A 20,084-nucleotide genomic window follows, 5' to 3' on the forward strand; every position below is an offset into this window, starting at 1 on the left:
ATCATTCGATATGTATCAGTGACGGTTACCATGGAAATCTGCTCACTTTTTTTATGGATATCAAATAGGAGTTTTGCGCAAAAGTTTTAAGCTTAAAGTTAAATAAAATTAATTGAGTACCTAATCACACTTGACAGTAATTTACTGTCATTATTCGTTGGTAACTCTATTATTTACATTTATTTCCAGTTTTAATTCAGTTAATATATATTTTTTATTTTTCAAATAATTTCATTTGTAAAATAGTAAAAGATATTATTTATTGTTGTCACAGCTCATCAATATTTTTAAAACCGTGGTTTTTATGTTTGAAATCAATCCAAGACAAAATTCGGATAAAAAAGGACATAGTTTAAAAACTGTCATCATCTATTTAATAATCAAAAACTTTACATCTATTTAAACTAGTCAACGCTAAATTACTCTCTAAGCTCAGCATTAACTCGGAGCTAGCGGAATTACGAGCTTCCAAGCAACCCGAACAAATTCAGATGCAAGACACGCTCCGAAGATGATACGTGATAACACGAAAATCTCCCAATTGCTTACGTGTCCGGGCCAACGTTCAAGACTAACTGAGCATTGAATAACTCCCGGTTATAAATTAGTCTCTATGATCGTCTGATAAGTGTCAGTACGCAGTTTGTGCTCATATTTCACACCGTACTTATCTGCTGAATTAATTTCGCTGATAAAACCACAACCTCAAATATGAAAAGCATATTTAATTAGGATTACTTGATAAGGCTATAAGAACGCTGTTTAAAAGTTGTTATAGCATAGTGGTACTTACAATGTACATGCAGCATTATTCTTTTGCTCACTGAAGGTGGAACTCCGTTTGCTGCTATGCACAGGTATGCGCCCATCTCTGATCGAGTCACCTTTGTCAAGTTGACGATGTCTCCTTCTAATGACGTCACTGGTGGAAAAAAAAGTTGCAATTGTAATTAAATTCATGTACCTCTATGTGCTTACATTTTTTTATACAATATAGGCTTGCGTTTGGCCACAATCACGCCTGATGGAAAGCGAGGATGAGGCCTACGATGGAGCACGCTTGCCTAGTAAATGCTCATTCACCCTAGACTTGAAAGCGGACAAACTGTAGTGTTCAGGAAACACAGTCGCAGGCAGGGAATTCCACTCCTTTGCTGTGCGGTTGATGAAGGAAGGGCGAAAACGCTTTGTGCGGATTTTTGGGATACTGATAACGTAAGGGTGGAGACCCCGCCCACTTAAAAACACACATACATATTTTTATCTTAGCCTATCTTACTAAATAAATAGTAATAATACCTACAGAGATAAAGTGTGTGTATTTGATTGTACCTAGGTAATAATAAACTCTCGTTTTACTAAACTGATTTAAAACAATCTTTCACTAATGGAATGCTCACAATAGGGCTGGGCTAATGTCGCAGCAAATCGCTAGTAATACTAGTAGTAATAGGAGTACTAGTTTATGTACATACCGCCTTTTGAAATAATTTGACTCCAGTTTCTTGAAGATATAAAATAGATAAAAAACGATCTAATATTTAAAGTCACTTGCCAAGATGATTAACACTGCGACAGACAAGGGATATTAATGAAGAATTACTTTCCTTGAGTATCAAGATTAAAGTCTTCCCCAAAGTGAGTTTTATTTATGGAGCTTCCTAAAGTAACACCTAGTTGGTCAGATAGTAAACAAAATGTAGCCAAATGAATTAGTACGAGTTTTAATTATAAAACACTAGCTTTTACCCACGGCTTCGCCCGCGTGGAATTCGGTTATCGCGCGCTGTTCCCTCAGGAACTGTGCATTTTCCGGGATAAAACGTAGCCTATGTCACTCTCGGGCCCATAAAATATCTCTGTGCCAAAAATCACGTCGATCCGTCGCTCTGTTTCCACGTGAAAGACGGAAAAACATACAAAGATACAAATACACAAACACACACTTTCGCATTTATAATATTAGTAAGTATGGATTAATATGTTCACGGACACAGACACATTTTCGACATTTCTTGATATGGCACCAGATAATCGCATACAAAAATAAAGTCCTTGGACGGACTGCCATAATGTGCTTTGCGAGCCACTATGCCGCCGTGGAATCGCATGCAGATATAATAATATGTACAGTCGAACAAGTTGAATCATGACACAGGATTTCTTTGACAAAAGTATGAGATGCCAACATGACATTAGTAGCACAAAAGCTCCAACCTGGGTCATGATTCAATTTGTTCGACTGTACACAAATCCTCCTACTATGGCAGCCGACTACAGCCGTAACATCTATCTATAGATGTGCTGTGTCCTGTGTCACAACAGGCGTCATTCCCTAATGTGTGTAGTGCAATAGGGTACGAGTTACCTTGTAGCTTTTGCTGTGGCATTACGGCCCTTTGCGATTTCCCTAAAGCGGCACAAGATACCTGCTTCCATAGGTATAAACTCTATGAAAAGTTCACGGCTGTGGACGGAACAGCACTTATGCCACAGTAAAAATGGCCAGCCACAGACATAGTGCCGAATCACGACGGTTTTTATTTACGTCTCAGGAAAATGCTTTCAAATACGATTACATACAGTAGCGTCTAAAACGTCAACGAAACCGATGTAGAGGACTATATACTCGTATATATATAAATGTAACCTAAAAAATAGTAGGTAATTTGTATAAGTAGGTAGAGCACTATTTATATATTATATACGTCAGTATACTCGTTTGCCTATAGTTTCTTCAAGGTACGATTCGGTACGATTAACTGAAGCAAAAATATTTTTTCTGTGCTAGGTAATCTTTCCTAGCTGTACCTTCATACCTTTCAAAGTTCAAGAATCTTCAAGTAACATTCGCACACTATTGGTTATTCGGTAGTGCTTACTTTACATTTTGCGCAAAGTGTCGGAAAACATTTCAGGCAGAAGTTGACGGGTTTTGCAAACAAATGCCGTTAGTGGTTTGAACTCGAGCTGTTTTCCTAATACCTTAGAGAAGTACGCTTACAGTCATTATTCAAACAAGAGGATAAAAAACAGGGGCAATATTTTCCGAAGGAGGTGAAGGGAGCTGATGGTTAAAAGTGTAGAGCTCTAGAACGGTCGCTCGACGGTTCGTTAGCAAACAATGCGAGCACTGCGCAGACCATGGAGCGGTTGTTTGTAAAAAATATTTGTAAGTGCGTGTGATTAATTTAATAAAGGAACAGAAAAAAGTCACACACTTACATGAAATACCTACGAAGTAACTGTTCCTTTTACCAATACACTGAATTTGTGTTATTATAATGCATTATTTAGTTAGTGTAGAAAGCTAGCGATTTTTATTACGAACTTTACACTAGACAGTTAGGTAGGTACCTATATTTGTATGTCAAGTGTAAATAGTAAGCCATGAATAAAACACAGACACAAAGTCTAATTGTTATCTCAATATTAAAAATGACTCGAACGAATTGTATGAAAATTATCGCTAAATTGACTTTACACGATTATACGATACAGCTCTGCGACAGCCGCACAGACAGACAGACAGAGGAGGCTTATTAAAGGGTCCCGTTTGGCACCATTTGGGTACGGAACCCTTAAAAACAAAACACTGAATTGTTGTTTGTAAACAAATAGTTATTATTTTATTTAGTTAAAATCATTAAATTCGCAATGTTAAGTTATTTTACTTTTATTTTCTCAAATCTTTAAATCGGAGAAAAGCAGCTATAAATTTAAGTACAAAACTTTATTGGAAGAATATCGATATGGGTATCGATAAAAAATATTCAAACTCTACTCTCTCTTCTGTAAGTGCTCAAGTTCACGGATACAATATATTTTTATTTAACACATAATTATTAGAAATCAAGCCATATTTATGAAAAAGACTGTTTACCGCTTCATATTAGCATATTAATAAGTAAATTTGAGAATACATTCAATGGAAATAAGAGCTATGAAAATGGTACTTGTAGAATCATATTTACCTGTGAAATGTATGTTTACTTGGGTTATTGCAGTAGGTTGTATCACAACTCAACACTGAACAAGACACCATTCTGGAATCCTACCGTTTTATTCAAAAAATCGAAAGGATTGCAGAAAAAAACACAAAACAATTACGAAGAAAATTTTGACAGGAGGCGAAAGGACGCTCACTGATTCAAAACGGGTCACGCTGTCATTTTGATTTTATCTCTTTCTCAGACATAGCTTATACCGTAAGGATCGGTTTCTTCACTCGCACGCTAGTAATATTAAGTTTATGAAACAACTCTTAGCCTTACAGCTCAAGTAAAGGAAAAAATCGAAAATCATTGAACCAAAAAAAAATCCTCACTTTTCTTAGATTCAATAATTATTAAGTGCAAAAGGTTTCTGCCTACTTATAGATTTAAATGAAACCCTCAGTTCGCGAGTCCAATTCGTTAATTGACTTCACATAAATAAAGAAAATTTGGAACAAAAAAGAAAACCGACACCAAAAAAATAACAAAAATAACAAAAAATGGAACCAACTACAAAAACCTTGAAAATATTTTTCTAGATAGGTACCTACTAGCTCGAAGTCGGTGCCTCAGCACGAGCCAGCAGGAGTGTAACAATAGTCGTCTACCTCATCTACATACTATGGGGTTCAATTACTCCTGCTGGGTCGTCCTGAGTCACCGACTTCGAGCTAGTACTCGTAGGTACCTATCTAGAAAAATATTTTCAAGGGTTTTGTAGTCGGTTCCATTTTTTGTTATTTTTTTTTGGGGTCGATTTTACTTTTTAGTCCAAAATTTTCTTTATTTCTCAGTTTTTAGTGATTTGTAGCCAAAGTACATCTCACAACGATTCCATTAAGCCCAAACACGTCTTAGTTACGTTGTTTTATAACAGAGTTCCGTTGCCTACCTTCCGACTTCAGCATCAGATCAGTTCGAAAGAATCATTAACTAAAAGCTTCTTCTTACTCGCATATCTAGGTTTATTAATCATGATCGTTTATAGAAGCGCGAGCATTACTTAGCTTTGACGAGTTCCATTGGCCATCTACGGTCTTCATCAGGTCCAGTTTACCAAATGATACTTTCTGAATGTAAATGCTTATCTTAATGCTAAAAATTACAAAATCGCCATAGGTGTGCCTATAAATTTTGAGGTTTGCCCTCGATTTCCCTAGGATTCCATCATCAGATCTTGGTGACAATGGGACAACCTCAGAAGAGTTTTTTCGAATAAAAAAAGAATTTTGAAAATCGATCCACAATTGACTGAGTACTCGGTGTACATACATAAAATAAAAATACGAACATTGGAACATAGAACCTCCTCCTTTTTTGAAGACGGTTAAAAATGGCCACATTTTTAAACAGATTTATTATCACGTATACTCTACTCTATGGATTTCTCTAGCCGTCTTGAAGGCGGGCCGTTGAATAAACTTGCCTTGTCGATGTGTCATAAGTCAAGTGACGCTCGAGCCCCACGGGCCGTAGTGGTTACGACATAGACTTTAGAATTTTTTTAAGGACTGAGTGAAAAAGTTTCACTATGCACTTAAAGAAAGTTTCTTGTTATATTTCAAATGTAACAAGAAACTTTGTAAAATGTAATCTCTTGTAGTTCGGCAAGTAATGTTTTAAAATCTCTTTTAGATGGTACAGGAAAGATTGCGTGAGTTGCAATACATTGCTACCCATGATTATTTGCTTATTAATCCATAGCCGCGCCATTCTGAAACAAAAGTCGTACGGTATATTATCATACCGCTTTAATTAAGCTTTGTCTGAAGTTGTCTTAAAACTAATTCGAAATATTTCGCCAAGTGATTGGAATAGTTTCACTGTCAACGCCTGGTACAATAAAAAAATCAAAAAAAAAAATTTAAGGGTACCTTCCATAGACTTAAGGTGGGGGTGTTTTTTTTACTCATCCAACCCTATAGTGTGGGGTACAGTTGGATAGGTCTTTTAAAACCATTAGGGGTTTGCTGAGACGATTTTTCGATTCAGTGATTTGTTTACGAAATATTCAACTTTAAAGTGCAAATTTTCATTAAAATCGAGCGTCCCCCCTCTAAAATCTAAACCCGCGGGTGGAAAAATTTGAAAAAATTCAGGATGGTAGTAAGTATATCAAACTTACAAGGAAAACTATAACAGTTAAGTTTTCTTGAGAGTTATTAGTAGTTTAAGAGTAAATAGCAGCCTAAGGTATAAAAATAACCTAATACGAACAAAACCCCTTAAACAACAAGGCGGTACGACAAAAAAAAATTTCCCACCCACCGGTTTAGATTTAAGGGGTGGGGGGGGATTATTTGATTTTAAGGAAAATTTGCTAAAGTTGAATAATTTGCAAACAAGTCATGAATCGAAATATTGTTTTAGCAACCCCCTAATGGTTTTAAAAGACCTATCCAACGAAACCCCACACAACAAGGTTGGACGAGAAAAAATTTACGTATATGGGAGGTATTCTACAAAAAATGTTATTGAATTATCTTATAACACCATTTTGTCGGCATAGTTTACAAATATATTCGTGCAAAATTACAGCTTTCTAGCATTGATAATCCCTGAGCAAAGCCGCGGACGGACAGACAGACAAACATGGCGAAACTATAAGGGTTCCGTTTTGCCATTTTGGCTACGGAACCTTAAAAAAACACCCAACAACCGGATACAAGTCTTGTATTTAGGCTTACTTAGCTTAGATTCTGGCAAAGAAGGTAAAGGTAAACTATAATATGCATACTTAACTTTTTTCTGTTACCTTTTTATTTTTCCTTTTTGTACAATAAAGAGTACAAACAAACATATATTATGCAGATTAATGGCGTTATTATTGATACACAGAGAAACAGATAAGGATTATAACATTTATGAATTATTTCTATCCCAGGTCTCAGAGTTTCCGAAGTCTATGTTGTGCCAACCAAAGTCCATGGGACGATACTTTCGCCGAGTGTCCTCGAATTAAATGAAAAAGCAATATTTTCCCATGGCTCCTTGTTTTCAAGTTACAATTTTAATTAAAAACTTGAAATGTGTCACCCGTCTTCGTAATCATTATGATGTCGATCCATTCAAGTGAAGTAGGTAACTTGTTAAAATTATTATCTCCTCGGACAATAAATTGAGGCTGGTAAGGTTGATAATTTTGAAGTTGATGCTGTTATGGCATTGACATTAAGAAGCCTGCCTTTGTTAGAATAATCGGTAAATCAATACAGTAACTTCGCTTCAAGATTGTGTTTAGTAGTTGCCCTTTGAATTAATGCTAAATAGATACTAGTGATTGGTTTGACGCACGCAGACCAATGCAATGTGATAACAGCTTGAAATACGATGACACTGTTGATTTCGAAATGTGCACTTGGTGAACGAACGAATCCGATTCGCACTTGGCCGGTATTTTTAAGGACAGCTTTTATAAGAACAGGAAACTTTCATGTGCAGCAGTCCTTAAAGACTTTTTTTATTATCAATTGGCTTGATGCTTTTGCTTTGATTTTATATATGCAAGGTAATAATAAATCTAGAAGATATTGTCAATCCGCTCGGAACTCCGTAGACGAAATTGTCAAATAGAAGGATGCTGGAGTTAATTTGCATCCGTCTCGGAGTAAGTTTCCGCCATTCATTCGCTTATCTGAATAATTTGCCGTACAACATGAAACAAATAGGCACGCGACACGCCGTTCCCACCAGAACATGTTTTATGTGAAACAATAAAGGGCAGATTTTGAATAATACCCCTTTGTTGGTCTACCACTGTTTACTGTCCTCATTATTATTATGCTTTGCTTATTATTCGCTGCTAGAATTCGTTTTGAGGTATCTTTGTATTAATTTTGTAATCTTAGATGAATTTGCAAAAAAAAACACATAAAAATGCATTGTTGTTACTGAGTTTTACTCGTGTTTATGTTTTGTTGCGATAGTTACTATTTTAACATTGTAGGTTATCTATTACATTTATTTGGTCGAAAAAATAACAATAAATGTGCGAGTGTTGTACAACAAGTTTTCATTTTATATTCTTAAATAAAGTATTAATGATCAAAGATAAAAATTTTTACAAGTATAGCTAACGTGATTTATCGGTAGGCAGTTCCTTGTGACGTTTAGTGTAACAAATTTGAAAATGCCCGGCGCCATCATTGAAAAACTATATTTCTCGAGTCCGACGTCCCTCGAACTTTCCTCATTGGAATATTCTCTGAAGAAACATAGCCTACGTAATGGATAGCCTGTATTGTTTCACTCCAGATTTATGGAGGTAACTTGTAACGGCTTCTTTAATTAGACTTCTTCACTCAAATTGATGATTGTTATTGATGCCAGTTAATTTGGAATTGGTTAGGGCGAGGTTTCACCTTAATACCTTTTCAATTATTTAGAAAGTTTTTTGGTTTCTGATGAGGGATTGGTTCGGTAATTTGGTGTTAGAATGAAAAGCAGTAACTCATTCACTAAGTTAGGACCGGTATGGACGCAAAGATGAATTGACGTAGCGCACTTTGTCTTAACAGGTTTGTATGGAGCCGCTCGGCTCGCAGTGAAAGTCGTTATGGGTGGTACTGTGTTAGCTTAATGAATTGACTGATGGCAAGCGGAGGCCTGAACTAGAGGGTTAAGTGGGACCTGCTGATTAATCACCTTGACACTAGTTTACAATTGCTTTTACTGCCTTTTACTGTACTGGTATTTTTTGATATACATTATTAGTGTTTACTTAGGCACGATGTTTGCTTAAATTTAAGTGAAGGAGCCATTTGTTTTAATTAAACATTAACTTTCAATTTTGAACACATAAATGTAAAATAAATATGTAATGAAAACAAACTGTCGAAAATGCACGCAAATATTATTTATGAAAACGAGAGTAATTAAAATTGGAACAGTAGCAACATTGGCGGTCTACAATGTTGAATTTGTCAATTCAACAGCCCTTTTAGGTCTTTTGGCTGAGTATAGAGCGAAGTAAGTAATTATTCCCGGACCGTCTCGAGTTAATCCCGTAGGATTAGAAAGGGCGGTGTGAATGGTAATAGGAGTTCGCCGAGGTGCTGTGGCGCGATTTACTACTAAGATTCAATAGTGAATATTTTAAGCTGTGATTTATTCGCTACCCTTTACATTATTAAAAGTTTGGTACTTTAATACGCTATGAGAAAAGCTTTTTACATTTCAAAGCGTAAAACAAATTGACGAAATGAGAATTTTAGGCTCATAGTATTACGAAATTGATAGAACGCGGGGGTGGAAAACATATTCGCCAATTCTAAGCAAAATTTTTAGTCTCTTACTAACTTGTTGTCAAAAACTTTAGAGTAACTCTCCGGTTGGTGTGTTAGGGTTTATTATTATGAAGTTTTGGAAAGCTAGCATGACAAACTGTTTCTTGAGTGTCACAATTATGCAGCCCTCTTGTATGGTCTTGTTATACTTGGTTTGGATAGGTATTTAACTAAATGTAATCAATTGGTGTCTTAAATATTGAAATTCCACCATTAAACTATCTAAACATTTGCATTTTTGTATTGAATGAAATACACTAGTCTAATTTGTATTATAATGATACATAAGTAAAATGTTTCAAATCCTTGATTGTACCAAATCCAGCAACCGAAGTTAGTTTACATTTAGTTAATTACCTGAACGATTCAAGTTTAGAAGGAGAAGTTTTGTGCTAACAAATAACACAACATGAGTTACGTGATTTGCAATTTTGAAAAAAAAAATACTTAAACACAAAACTCAAACTTAAACTGAATTTTACTAAAATGCATGTTTATTTTAAAATCACCAAAACACGATTCAAAGTCAAAGCATTTGGCACGTTTTAGAGTCATTACACACTTAACTATTTATTTATAATCTTTATTTACATTTTATAGTTGGTTGAACTTGGGTATATTATATTATATGTTTTATCCATATCTATGTGGCGACTTTTTATTTCTACATTCCATTGGGATCAGGATACAACTACCGCTGCTAAATTGTGAAATCTCAATCTAAAGGAGGACATGATCATGATATTTTTATACGGAAAATCGTCGTTACAATGTGTGTAAATGAAATTCACGAAGTAATTTTTGAGAATTTCTGCTATTATTTAGTAAGATGTTTTTTTTTCTTTCACATTACTTTTCATTCCTCTATGACTACATACCATAGAATTGTATTATAGGTAGTTTGTTATTGACAGAAAAAGCTAGTCAATAGCATGCTTAATTGTACTCCATCTTTAATTACATTTAAAATTTTAATCTTGCTCGACTCATTTTGTGCAAATGAACACAAGTTCTGTGAATAAACAAAAAAAATTGAAGTAAGTTAGTATTGCAATTCATAAATTGACAAAGTAGGAGAAATCATATTAAAGTAAAATATTAAATACCTACTCAATATCTTAAATAAGCAATGCAAGTAAATAAAAACGTTTGATTATAGACGTTTCATTAAAGTAAATGAAAATGGTCATGCAAACACTTTCTCAAGTGCTCATGAGACATATCAAAGCAAGTTTTCGATGGGGAGGTAGGTAATAGTATATTACTGCAGAGGGCGGGAAAAGTTATATTTCGTGGATGAGTATGGTTTTGAAGGACGAGGCGTAAGTCCTTCAATAGATACGAATCCACGAAATGACATTCCTGCCGAGGCCTGTATACTGCTTTTCTCCAAATAAAACGAAACCAATATATTTATTCGACACAATATGTTTATAACAATCTACCTACAATCTAAACAAAATTAACACTTTAAGGGGCTGTTTCACCATCCATTGATTAGTGTTAACTGACGTTTAAATATGATGCCGTCGCCACGGCTATTCGAAAAAAAAAACAAATAGAGACGGCATCACATTTAACCGTCAGTTAACACTAATCAATGGAAGGTGGAACAGCCCCTAATTGTAATAAAAATAAACCTTACTGATAAAAGATGCTACGTTACGAGTTAGGAATTTTAATTTAATGTTATAGAAACATTGTTTAATTGCATAATTATTTTATTTACTACGAAAAAGTAGAAAATTATTAATTTACTCGGTCATGAATCTATGGTATTTCTAATCGTAATTATATCGCAGTAACATTCATACGTATCGCTTCCTTTGAGCACTTAATCACGAAGGTACTTTGAAAAATTTTTTTTTTCGTTGTCGTTTGCGGAGTAAAAGTGAAAAAGGGAAACTTTGTTAACAGGTTTTTCAGTACTGCTGAGAAAGCAGCAATTTGTTTGAATTGGTTTGTAAAGAAAAGTATGTGTAAGTAGATCTAGGTAAGATATTCCTTCACCAAACATTGTGCAAACTGAGTATTCAGTGTTTTGTTTAAGAGTCCTTACTTTACGCTTATTGACCTCTCGAACTAAGCAAAATTTATGTCTGGCTATGAGACAGCGGATTGAATTCGTAATAACTTCCACGACTCAGATATCTACAAATATTATACTCGTGATGCTACCTTTTGCTTTGATTGCTCCTCGTGGGAAATTAAATCCAATTATATTGCAATATATAAAAACTAAGTATTTAAAAAAATACCTTTCGTCTTTCCCTGTGGTCCTCCTCTAGAAATTAAATCTCCACCATCCTCCCTGCGCCATAGAATCTTTGGTGGCGGAAATCCTCTGGCCTTGCAGACTAGCTTTGCTGACCCACCCTCGGGAACCATCATATCACCCGACGTCTCTTCATAATTTATATCCGGCGGTATCACTACCTCCAGCCATGCTGTCTAATAAAATTACAATGAATGATAAGTAAATAATTGTATATAGTATGTAAATTTTGACAAACGTAATCAAATTCAAAGAAATTACCTGCATTTTCATTGGATCAGTATTAACTTGGCACATGTATTGTCCTCTATCTTCTCTCTTAACACCTCTAATGTTGAGTGTCCACGTGTTGTAATCATTGTGCGTGACACTTAATCTTGCATTATTCGTAATAACGTGTTCATGGATTGCTAGAATCGCCTTCGTATCCGCCTTAATCCATGCGACCTAATCCACCAAAGCCAGCCAGGAATCCAAACGTTTCCGAGGAGTGCATAAAATGTAAAGAAGATTGTAAGTACCAAGAGTTAAGGGAGCACGAAGTGAATTGAAAGCCACGTTTCCATTCTATTTTATTTCGATTACCCCACGGCTTTAGCCGCAATAAAAATACAAGCAATGAAGACTTTCAGAGGGAGCGACTCTAATTACAAGCGAATAGTTCCCAAGAGGTAGTCACGACAACGATCCTCCGGCACCAACACTATCTTGTTGCGAGCACCGCGCAAAATACTCTCGGAATTTTTAATTACATTTTCGTCTGGTGGCCGCTATGAGGCTGCGAGCTGCGGGCGCGCTGTGAAAACGCCCCTCGTTTCACCCACTTTACCAAAAGCGTCGACATCGCAATAGAAGCTAATTTCCTGCATAGCGCTTGGCAAAAAAACGAACGATTGTCCACAGAAATATGGCATTTAGGGTATTTCGCTAACGTTACGAACTTTAACTATAACACTTTCAAGTGTTATTAAACTGCGACAATACGCTGCTCCCTGAGAATAAAGTGATAATCGCTATTGTCATGGTTTTGATTTTATGCCACATTTGAAATCAGTAAATGCCAAAACTCCATGTACAATTATATTTTTAATTCTTATACTGTTACATACCGAAATCCAAAACTATACAATTAGTCGTACAATAAAATGATAAAATAATCATACTTATACAATACTTGTTCTAAAACATAAACAAAGATGATGAATTAAGTATTTCTACTGAATTCTTGTTGTTCACAAATATATTCAAAAAATAGTTCGAAAAAAAATCACGTTATATAACAGTTATCATTTTGTTCCCCGGGCCAGCGAATATTGCATTAAGGACATAGTTTAGTATTTAAACAACTTTCAAAAACACTTATTATGTTGGATAAACTCAGAATCAAAAATTTGTATATTTGAACCTTAAAACTACTTACTATTAAATTGAAGATACGTGATAGAATGTGCAAGAAGAAAAGGTGCTATTTAACAGACTAATCTTCGTGACCAACTTCATTGAAAGTGCTTGTGCATTAACACTAATTCGTGAAACAATTCTAAAAGGTGCCTACAATTAAAATTAACTCTATTCAACAAAATACGAACAAAGAAAACGGAAGCATTACAACAAACACTGCTGTAATGTTTACATTCAAAACCTAATTACAAAGTCTAACAATCCTTTAATTGTTTTATGAATTTCACTAAGTTTGTTCTTTGTTTGATTTGAATTATCCAGTTAATTAATTAAAAGATTGTTCTGTTGCACTTTGAAATTACGGTTTGAACATCATAATTTGTAAGACTCGATACGAGCCGACTGAATAGCTTTTTAATGAGTTGAAAATTTGCTAGAAAAGCAGTTATTGAATCGTTTCGTATCATTACAGAAAATAATAATTTTACCACTTCCAGACCTTGAAATCCATCCATACCAGCGGTGCATATCTAAATTTAGTGTAAATTTTCTTTTTATTGTGTACTAAAAAAATTAAAAAAATAACTGTGCCATTATTCATTGGTCATGCCCTGAGCTCATGCCAATCGATGAGTTTATGTATGTACCTAAAGGATGTCCAATCGTATGCACAAACGATCTGAATACAAGTAGAAACGTGTGTCTTGTGAGTAGTATTTACGAGTAAGTACTTACAGAGAGGCTTGACGGGTAATTTATTGATAAAGGGTATCGGGAGGATGACGTAAGGAAACTCATGGTTGGTTTATCCGATCCCTGGTAGGTAGTCTATTCTTGACTCAAACGCTCGTGATTATAAAACGTACGACGTATACATTTTTTTTATATATATACATTAAGTTTTGCTCGTTCAATTTCAATATTATAGGCGTAAATAGAAGCCGTGGTGGCCTAGTGGTTTGACCTATCGCCTCTCAAGCAGAGGGTCGTGGGTTCGAACCCCGGCTCGCACCTCTGAGTTTTCGAAATTCATGTGCGGAATTACATTTGAAATTTACCACGAGCTTTGCGGTGAAGGAAAACATCGTGAGGAAACCTGTACAAACCAGCGAAGCGATTCAATGGTGCGTGCGAAGTTCCCAATTCGCACTGGGCCGCGTGGGAACTATGGCCCAAGCCCTCTTGTTCTGAGAGGAGGCCTGTGCCAGCAGTGGGACGTATATAGGCTGGATGATGAGGCGTAAATAGTGAATTTTAGAGTTCTGATTTCAAAATGTCTCCAAATTAAGTCTCCGTTGTCTATTTGTCCGTCTGCCACAGAAATTCGTAACCGTAAAATGAAATGACAAGTGGTATCCATACAAGCAACTTGTTTTTTTTCGATACGTTATTTTTTTAGTAATGCGGAAATAAAGAACCCTCTTTGTACAGATCCGACTTGCTTTTGGCCAGTTTTTGTGAAATATACTAAATGGGCCATTAAGTTTTAACTAAATGAGATTGCGTTAGAATATCTACTGCATCGAGAATAGGTCAGGCACCCGTACAATTTGAGGGAGCTCTCGAAATGATTGAGCTGGGACCTTTGTGGTTGTACTCTTATCAATTTTAATTTCCTAAAGTGACTATTTTAGTAAATCCAATAGATTAATGAATTACGGGAAAATGCAGCGCATTATTTACATTTAGACTAGTCCTTGAATATAAATCCAGAGAGAAGTACTGTGTAGTGTAGGTACGTGAATTTAGTAGTTTTCCAAACGTTAACGAAACCTAATATTTGTGATAAAATAATTAAATGTGCAAAGGAACTCATAGCATGCTCCCATACGTGTTTTGGATAAACATCAGATTGTGCAAGTTCCTAAAAACCCAAGAATACAGTTTCATCAACGATATTTTAATGTTAACATACTCGTCGAACCAGCTTTATTATTTTCTAATCTTTGGCAAAATTAAGTAAAGAGAACTATGAAAACGGTCAATGAGAAGTTACGTTTCAGCTGGACGATAACTTAGTACACCAATAACGGTAAACTGTGATTACAATTTCTTTAGTGTTTCAACTGAAACATACGCTGCGACTTTCCAATCGAATGTTTCTAAATCACAAAAGTTAAAATTCCGAATACAAGTGCAGGAACTGCAATGTTGCTGTCACTCTCGAGTCGAAAGTTTAAAATTTGCTTTTGCCGTATTCTTGGGTTTTAGTTTTACTGCGATTGTTAAGTGTCTAGTGCAAGTGGTGCTTGTTGTGTTCTAACTCTAAGCTATTTCGGACAAACTTACAATTTATTGTGCAATTACAGTCCCAGTGTTACTCTATTCTAAGATAGAGATAGGTTCTATATAGTAGTGCGAGTAGATTGTAAGCTTTGACAGAGGCCGGGCTTGAAAAAACTAAGCTGAAAATATTCATGGTAGATTGTAAATAATATTACTTTCGTTAGATCAATTATACAAAACTTAAGTTAATGTATGTGTAACGAATGCAAAATTTTGTTTTCTGTATTAAATCCGGACTCTATCCAACTTTACTAAGTGCTGGCTGAAGAAGTGCATAGAAGGTAGTGTGCTTTAGAAGTGTGCAAGAAGTGTGGGAGTTGGTGCAAAAGTCTATTTGGTGAGATCCATAATCTAATCGATAAATGTTCTACTAGGTACTTAAAATAATTTATGAATGAGACAATGAATCTGATATAGACTTGTAGTTATTGTTGCTATGATTAAAACGAGGCACACGAAATTTAATCCAACGCTAGCTCTGCTCAGAAAAATCGCTCAACAAATTTTATAAGGCATAGGCCAAAAAGTGCAAATTGAATACAAATATGTAGGTAAACTATTCAAGCGACTAAATATTTTCCCGATTCGTTAAATAAGTAAATAGCTTTACTATCATTTTTGAAAATGTTGTATTTTGTAATCCTATGGTTTTGAAATCAGGTATTTTTGAAGTAAAACATTTTTGGACACTACTTTGGAGCTTGGAACTATCGAAAAAAAAATCACTTATCGTGTTTTTGATTATTATTCATCTAGAACGCGAATATTTGATGAAAAATAACATATTACAATTTGATTTATATACTTTACTTATCTCACTCACAATATTGAAAGAAAATTAGCAAAATCGAATGCCTCGTCTTAATTAGACGACTCGGTACATTATTATAGATCTCAAACCAAAAGGTGCTCAGTGATGGTGCTCCTCTATTCAAGTGGCTAGCTGGAATGAGTCAGTTTGATACACACCCTGGCAGTGGCGGAGTCGCCACTCACCCTATAACCACCGAGGTTATTCACGACGCAGGTGAACATCGCGTCCCGACCCTGGGCGATGGTCACGTTCTCCAGTGGATACAAGAAGTCCGGTTCCAGACCTAAAGCTGAAACAAAATAGCATACTTTAGGTAAGTACACATTCTGTCAATATACAAGGCAGCATTGTTTGCGTTAGCAAAATCTAAACACTACTCTTACTGTAAAAGTTTTGCATCGGAAATTAGATTTGAAATGTAATCACGCCTTTAATGCGGTAGTATTTGAATATCGATCAATGTACGAGTATGGAAACATAAGATTACCACAGTAAAAAATTACAGGGGTGTTCGTAACATCACCTTGTATAATAAAATAATTGAACAGCCCACAGAAACGAATATTTACCTACACAATGTTGCACTTCGAAAATACACTACGTCAAAATGTGGAGATATGTGCGTCGCCTACTCGTTTACTCAGACAAAACCACACTGACGAAGATGCTGAAAATATAAATGTTGATGACATACCTATATTGTCGGGAAAACAAGTTGCAGGAGCTTTTTAATATCATGTCATGCAGCTGTTGGCACAGCTCAATAAAGAAACATCTTTGAGACATCTTGAGAAAATCAAAGTTGATCTAAGCAAACTTAGTGTCAACTTCATTAATTATTATACCTATGTACTGTATAACTTGAATGATAATGAAATAGCGGTGAATAGAGCCTAAAATTGCTAAAATTGATACCGTTAAGCTCAACTGTTATTTCGTGGTATCATTTATGGGAGCACTAATCCTAGTTTAATTAGTCATGCATATTTTAGTAACTAATCTTTTAGTAGGGGACACGTAGAAGATTGACCTTCACCTAGAGCCATGTTAACAAGATTAAAACAAGTCCTATGTCGAAGATAATTCTGCTAACTAAACACAGTTATATTTTGAAATGTACGAAATAATCGTAAATAGAACAATTCAACCAGTCAGCTTGCAAATACATAAATTTATATAGCAAGTCTGTCTATAGTCCATAACTATATTAAATGCTTATGATACATAATGACCCACGTCGTACCGTTTCGTCATAATGGTCATCCATGCGAGTATGTAAGGTTATTTAACCAACAAATTTTGGAATAGGTTTGAACTCCCACGGGCTTATTATCCAAGTTCAATTGCGCAAATCACTTATCAGTATTTGCACCACTGCTCGTTGATTTAATCAATTAGTAAAATATAATCGCTATAGATTGGTTTCTGAAATAGAATCATTGTAGAATCGTTTCGGGTCGTTGATGCGCAACTGATTTAGTCAACGATATCATCATTTGCGTAAATACATAAATTGTATGACTGAACGCCACTTGCCTGTAATGCTGGCGAGGTGTGCCATGAATTATTAATGAGATGGTGAGGCATTCTCTGAAAAGTTTGTAGGCGATAGTAGAAAGATGTAGCCAAAAATCACTATAAGGCTGTAATTTAATAAGATCTTAATAACAAAAATGCATCGGTTCAGTGTTTTAGACGTGATGAAGTAACAAACAAACAAACAAATAAACAAACAGACTTGCAAACTTCCGCATTTATAAAGTGAGATTATACCTAAAATGCTTGCAAGATTTGATGCAAACAGACAAACACAAATGATGTGTGGTAGAGTTAAATATGAGCTGTAAAAATAGAAGAAAAATAATATGTACAATTTTCCCGCATTTCGCATTTTCGAATATAGAAGCCATGACCATGACTGATGATATGAATGATAGTTGAGAAAGATGGCACCACGCACCAGTAAGTATTGGTGTATCAAGATGAAGAAGGTGGTCCAATGGGTAGGACACTTGACGCGTGTAGCCAGATGTGGTTTCGATTTCCGTTCAGCGTTTCTTTAAAAAAAATCTTAGATTTCGTTAGGCTGTAATTAATTGTATCGGTTACATATCGTCGCTTTCGCAAGGTTCCTTGCACTTCTTTCTTCGAGATTCAGTCTATACGTGCGGCATGCGTATCGTGAATGGGCCGAAGACGGTGTCGCCCGGCTTATTGAACCGGTAAGTGATTTTTGCTCCCGACGTCTCCGATATAGCATCCTGCCGTTAGCGATTTGCATAAATGGCGAGAACCAGACCAGCAACTTTGGCGACGAACCGACTATATTTTCCGGTAAGCAGTCGATTTTATTTTGTTTTCACTGCCTCAATAGGTAAATGATATTTTTAGAATATGAGTTTTTAACTACGCTTTTACATTGCCTGATGGTGTTTTTATTAAAATGACAATATCCTACCAAGAAAAATGTTTTGTGTTTCAACTAAAAGCTGCAAAATAAAGTATACTCAAAAGAAAAACAAAGATTAAAAATAGTGCTCAATTCGTGACAGTCGAGTAACAAGACAAAAGTTTGTATTCATTTTTGCTCAATCTTTATTTTAATCTTTTAACCTTCACGAAAACCAAACTTAAAAAATGAGTTATTCACGTAAAAATATCTTGCAAAGTGCCACCTACATAATGTCCTGTAAATTGGGTGAGTGTAGGTTGCCAGCGAATGGATAGCTCGAGGCGTCAATATTCTACGTGACCAGTTCCCTGTGTCGCGTACGGAAACATGTGTCGGAAGTGAGGACTATCTATTTGCCCATAGAATGGCGATCACGCTACTGAATTGTTTGTGTGGAGCTCTACGCGTCAGGCAGGTAACTCGATCGCATCTACATTCATAGCTTGATATATTGGTTTTGGTAATAGCGACGATTGTTCGGAAAAATATAATTAAATAGGTATAAAAAATATAATCCAGCGAAAACAAAAAAAAAGTCTTTTTCGTTTCTCAGTTAAATTATTAGAAAATATTGGACACGTATTCTTTTTTTTGTCAGTGAAACAAAAAATTACAAAAATGAAGCGCTTCAGTTTGAAAGAGGGAGTTCGTGACGTCACGCCTTGCGACATTTTTTGAGCACGGCCGCTCCCAAACGCGGAACTTTACCAGGCTCATTTTTGGTTTGATTGATGAAATAAAAATAAGCTTCCAATATTTTCGGCTAATTTAACTGTCCTGTTTTCCAATGAAAATCGTTCAAAACTTCATTCATCTTCATCATCATCAGCCGGAAGACGTCCACTGCTGAAAAAAGGCCTCCTGCTTAGAAAGCCACAATGAACGACAACTCGCCACTTGCATTCACCGCATGACAAATCAAATCAAATTAAATCATTTATTTTTGCTAAAATATACACAAACCATAATAAGCGATATGTGATGGCTATAACAAACCGTAAAGGAAATTTGCGATGATGAAGTATTTAAAAAAACTTACTTAATTATCATTGCACAAAATACACAATCAAACTCTTTTCGGCTTGAAGACTTAAAACAACAAATAACGTTTCAGGAAACGAACAAAAAGAGAGAATGGAACTTTCGCTCGTCGATTGGCTGCACAAGCATCCACACCGAAATGGTTCGTAGAATAAAAATAAATTGTAAATACAATTCGCTCCAGCTGTAGATGCATCGCTACAGTTGTGTGGCTAGCCGAACCGGTCAATTGAAACAGAAGTGCAAATGTCGCCAGGAACTTAATATACTTAGAAATACAGTAGGCAATTTGAAAAATTGCTGCCACCGCATTGTGCTTACAATTACCTACACACATATATTTTTACAACACATTCATTTTTAATTCATTTACTTATTTATGTGCAGTGAGATTTCCGGAACTCATAAAAGGTTATGAAGGTTATGCTTGTGTGAGGCACGCAGGGTACCTCAAGCAGAAAAAAAAGTCAAGTGCGAGTCACAAGCTTGATAGCAGAAATAAAAAAATGTTTTTAATTTTTTGATGAACTAACTT

At 35.5% G+C, this 20,084-nt stretch overlaps 1 protein-coding gene across 1 annotated transcript; it reads right to left on the reverse strand.

Annotated features, from left to right (window-relative positions):
* Positions 1-597: 597 nt before the first annotated feature.
* Positions 598-18,316, reverse strand: LOC141430524 (protein CEPU-1-like). The gene is made up of 7 exons (XM_074091260.1): positions 18,166-18,316; positions 18,017-18,067; positions 16,239-16,345; positions 11,817-12,002; positions 11,539-11,731; positions 794-922; positions 598-704 (listed from the first exon to the last, which is right to left on the reverse strand). The coding sequence occupies exons 1-7, from the start codon at positions 18,314-18,316 to the stop codon at positions 598-600; spliced, it is 924 nt and encodes a 307-aa protein (XP_073947361.1).
* Positions 18,317-20,084: the final 1,768 nt, after the last annotated feature.

The sequence above is a fragment of the Choristoneura fumiferana genome, chromosome 8 (genome assembly GCF_025370935.1).
Source record: "Choristoneura fumiferana chromosome 8, NRCan_CFum_1, whole genome shotgun sequence".
Taxonomy (NCBI): Eukaryota; Metazoa; Arthropoda; class Insecta; order Lepidoptera; family Tortricidae; genus Choristoneura; species Choristoneura fumiferana.

Bases quoted from the DNA above. Each gene is read 5' to 3' on its own strand.
- LOC141430524 (XM_074091260.1), bottom strand. From the start codon at position 18,316: ATGCTATATCGGAGACGTCGGGAGCAAAAATCACTTACCGGTTCAATA. The intron at 18,068-18,165 runs GTAACCGATACA...ACACGCGTCAAG, and splicing joins CCTTGCGAAAGCGACGATAT to TGTCCTACCCATTGGACCAC. The intron at 11,732-11,816 runs GTAATTTCTTTG...TAATTTTATTAG, and splicing joins CTGATCCAATGAAAATGCAG to ACAGCATGGCTGGAGGTAGT.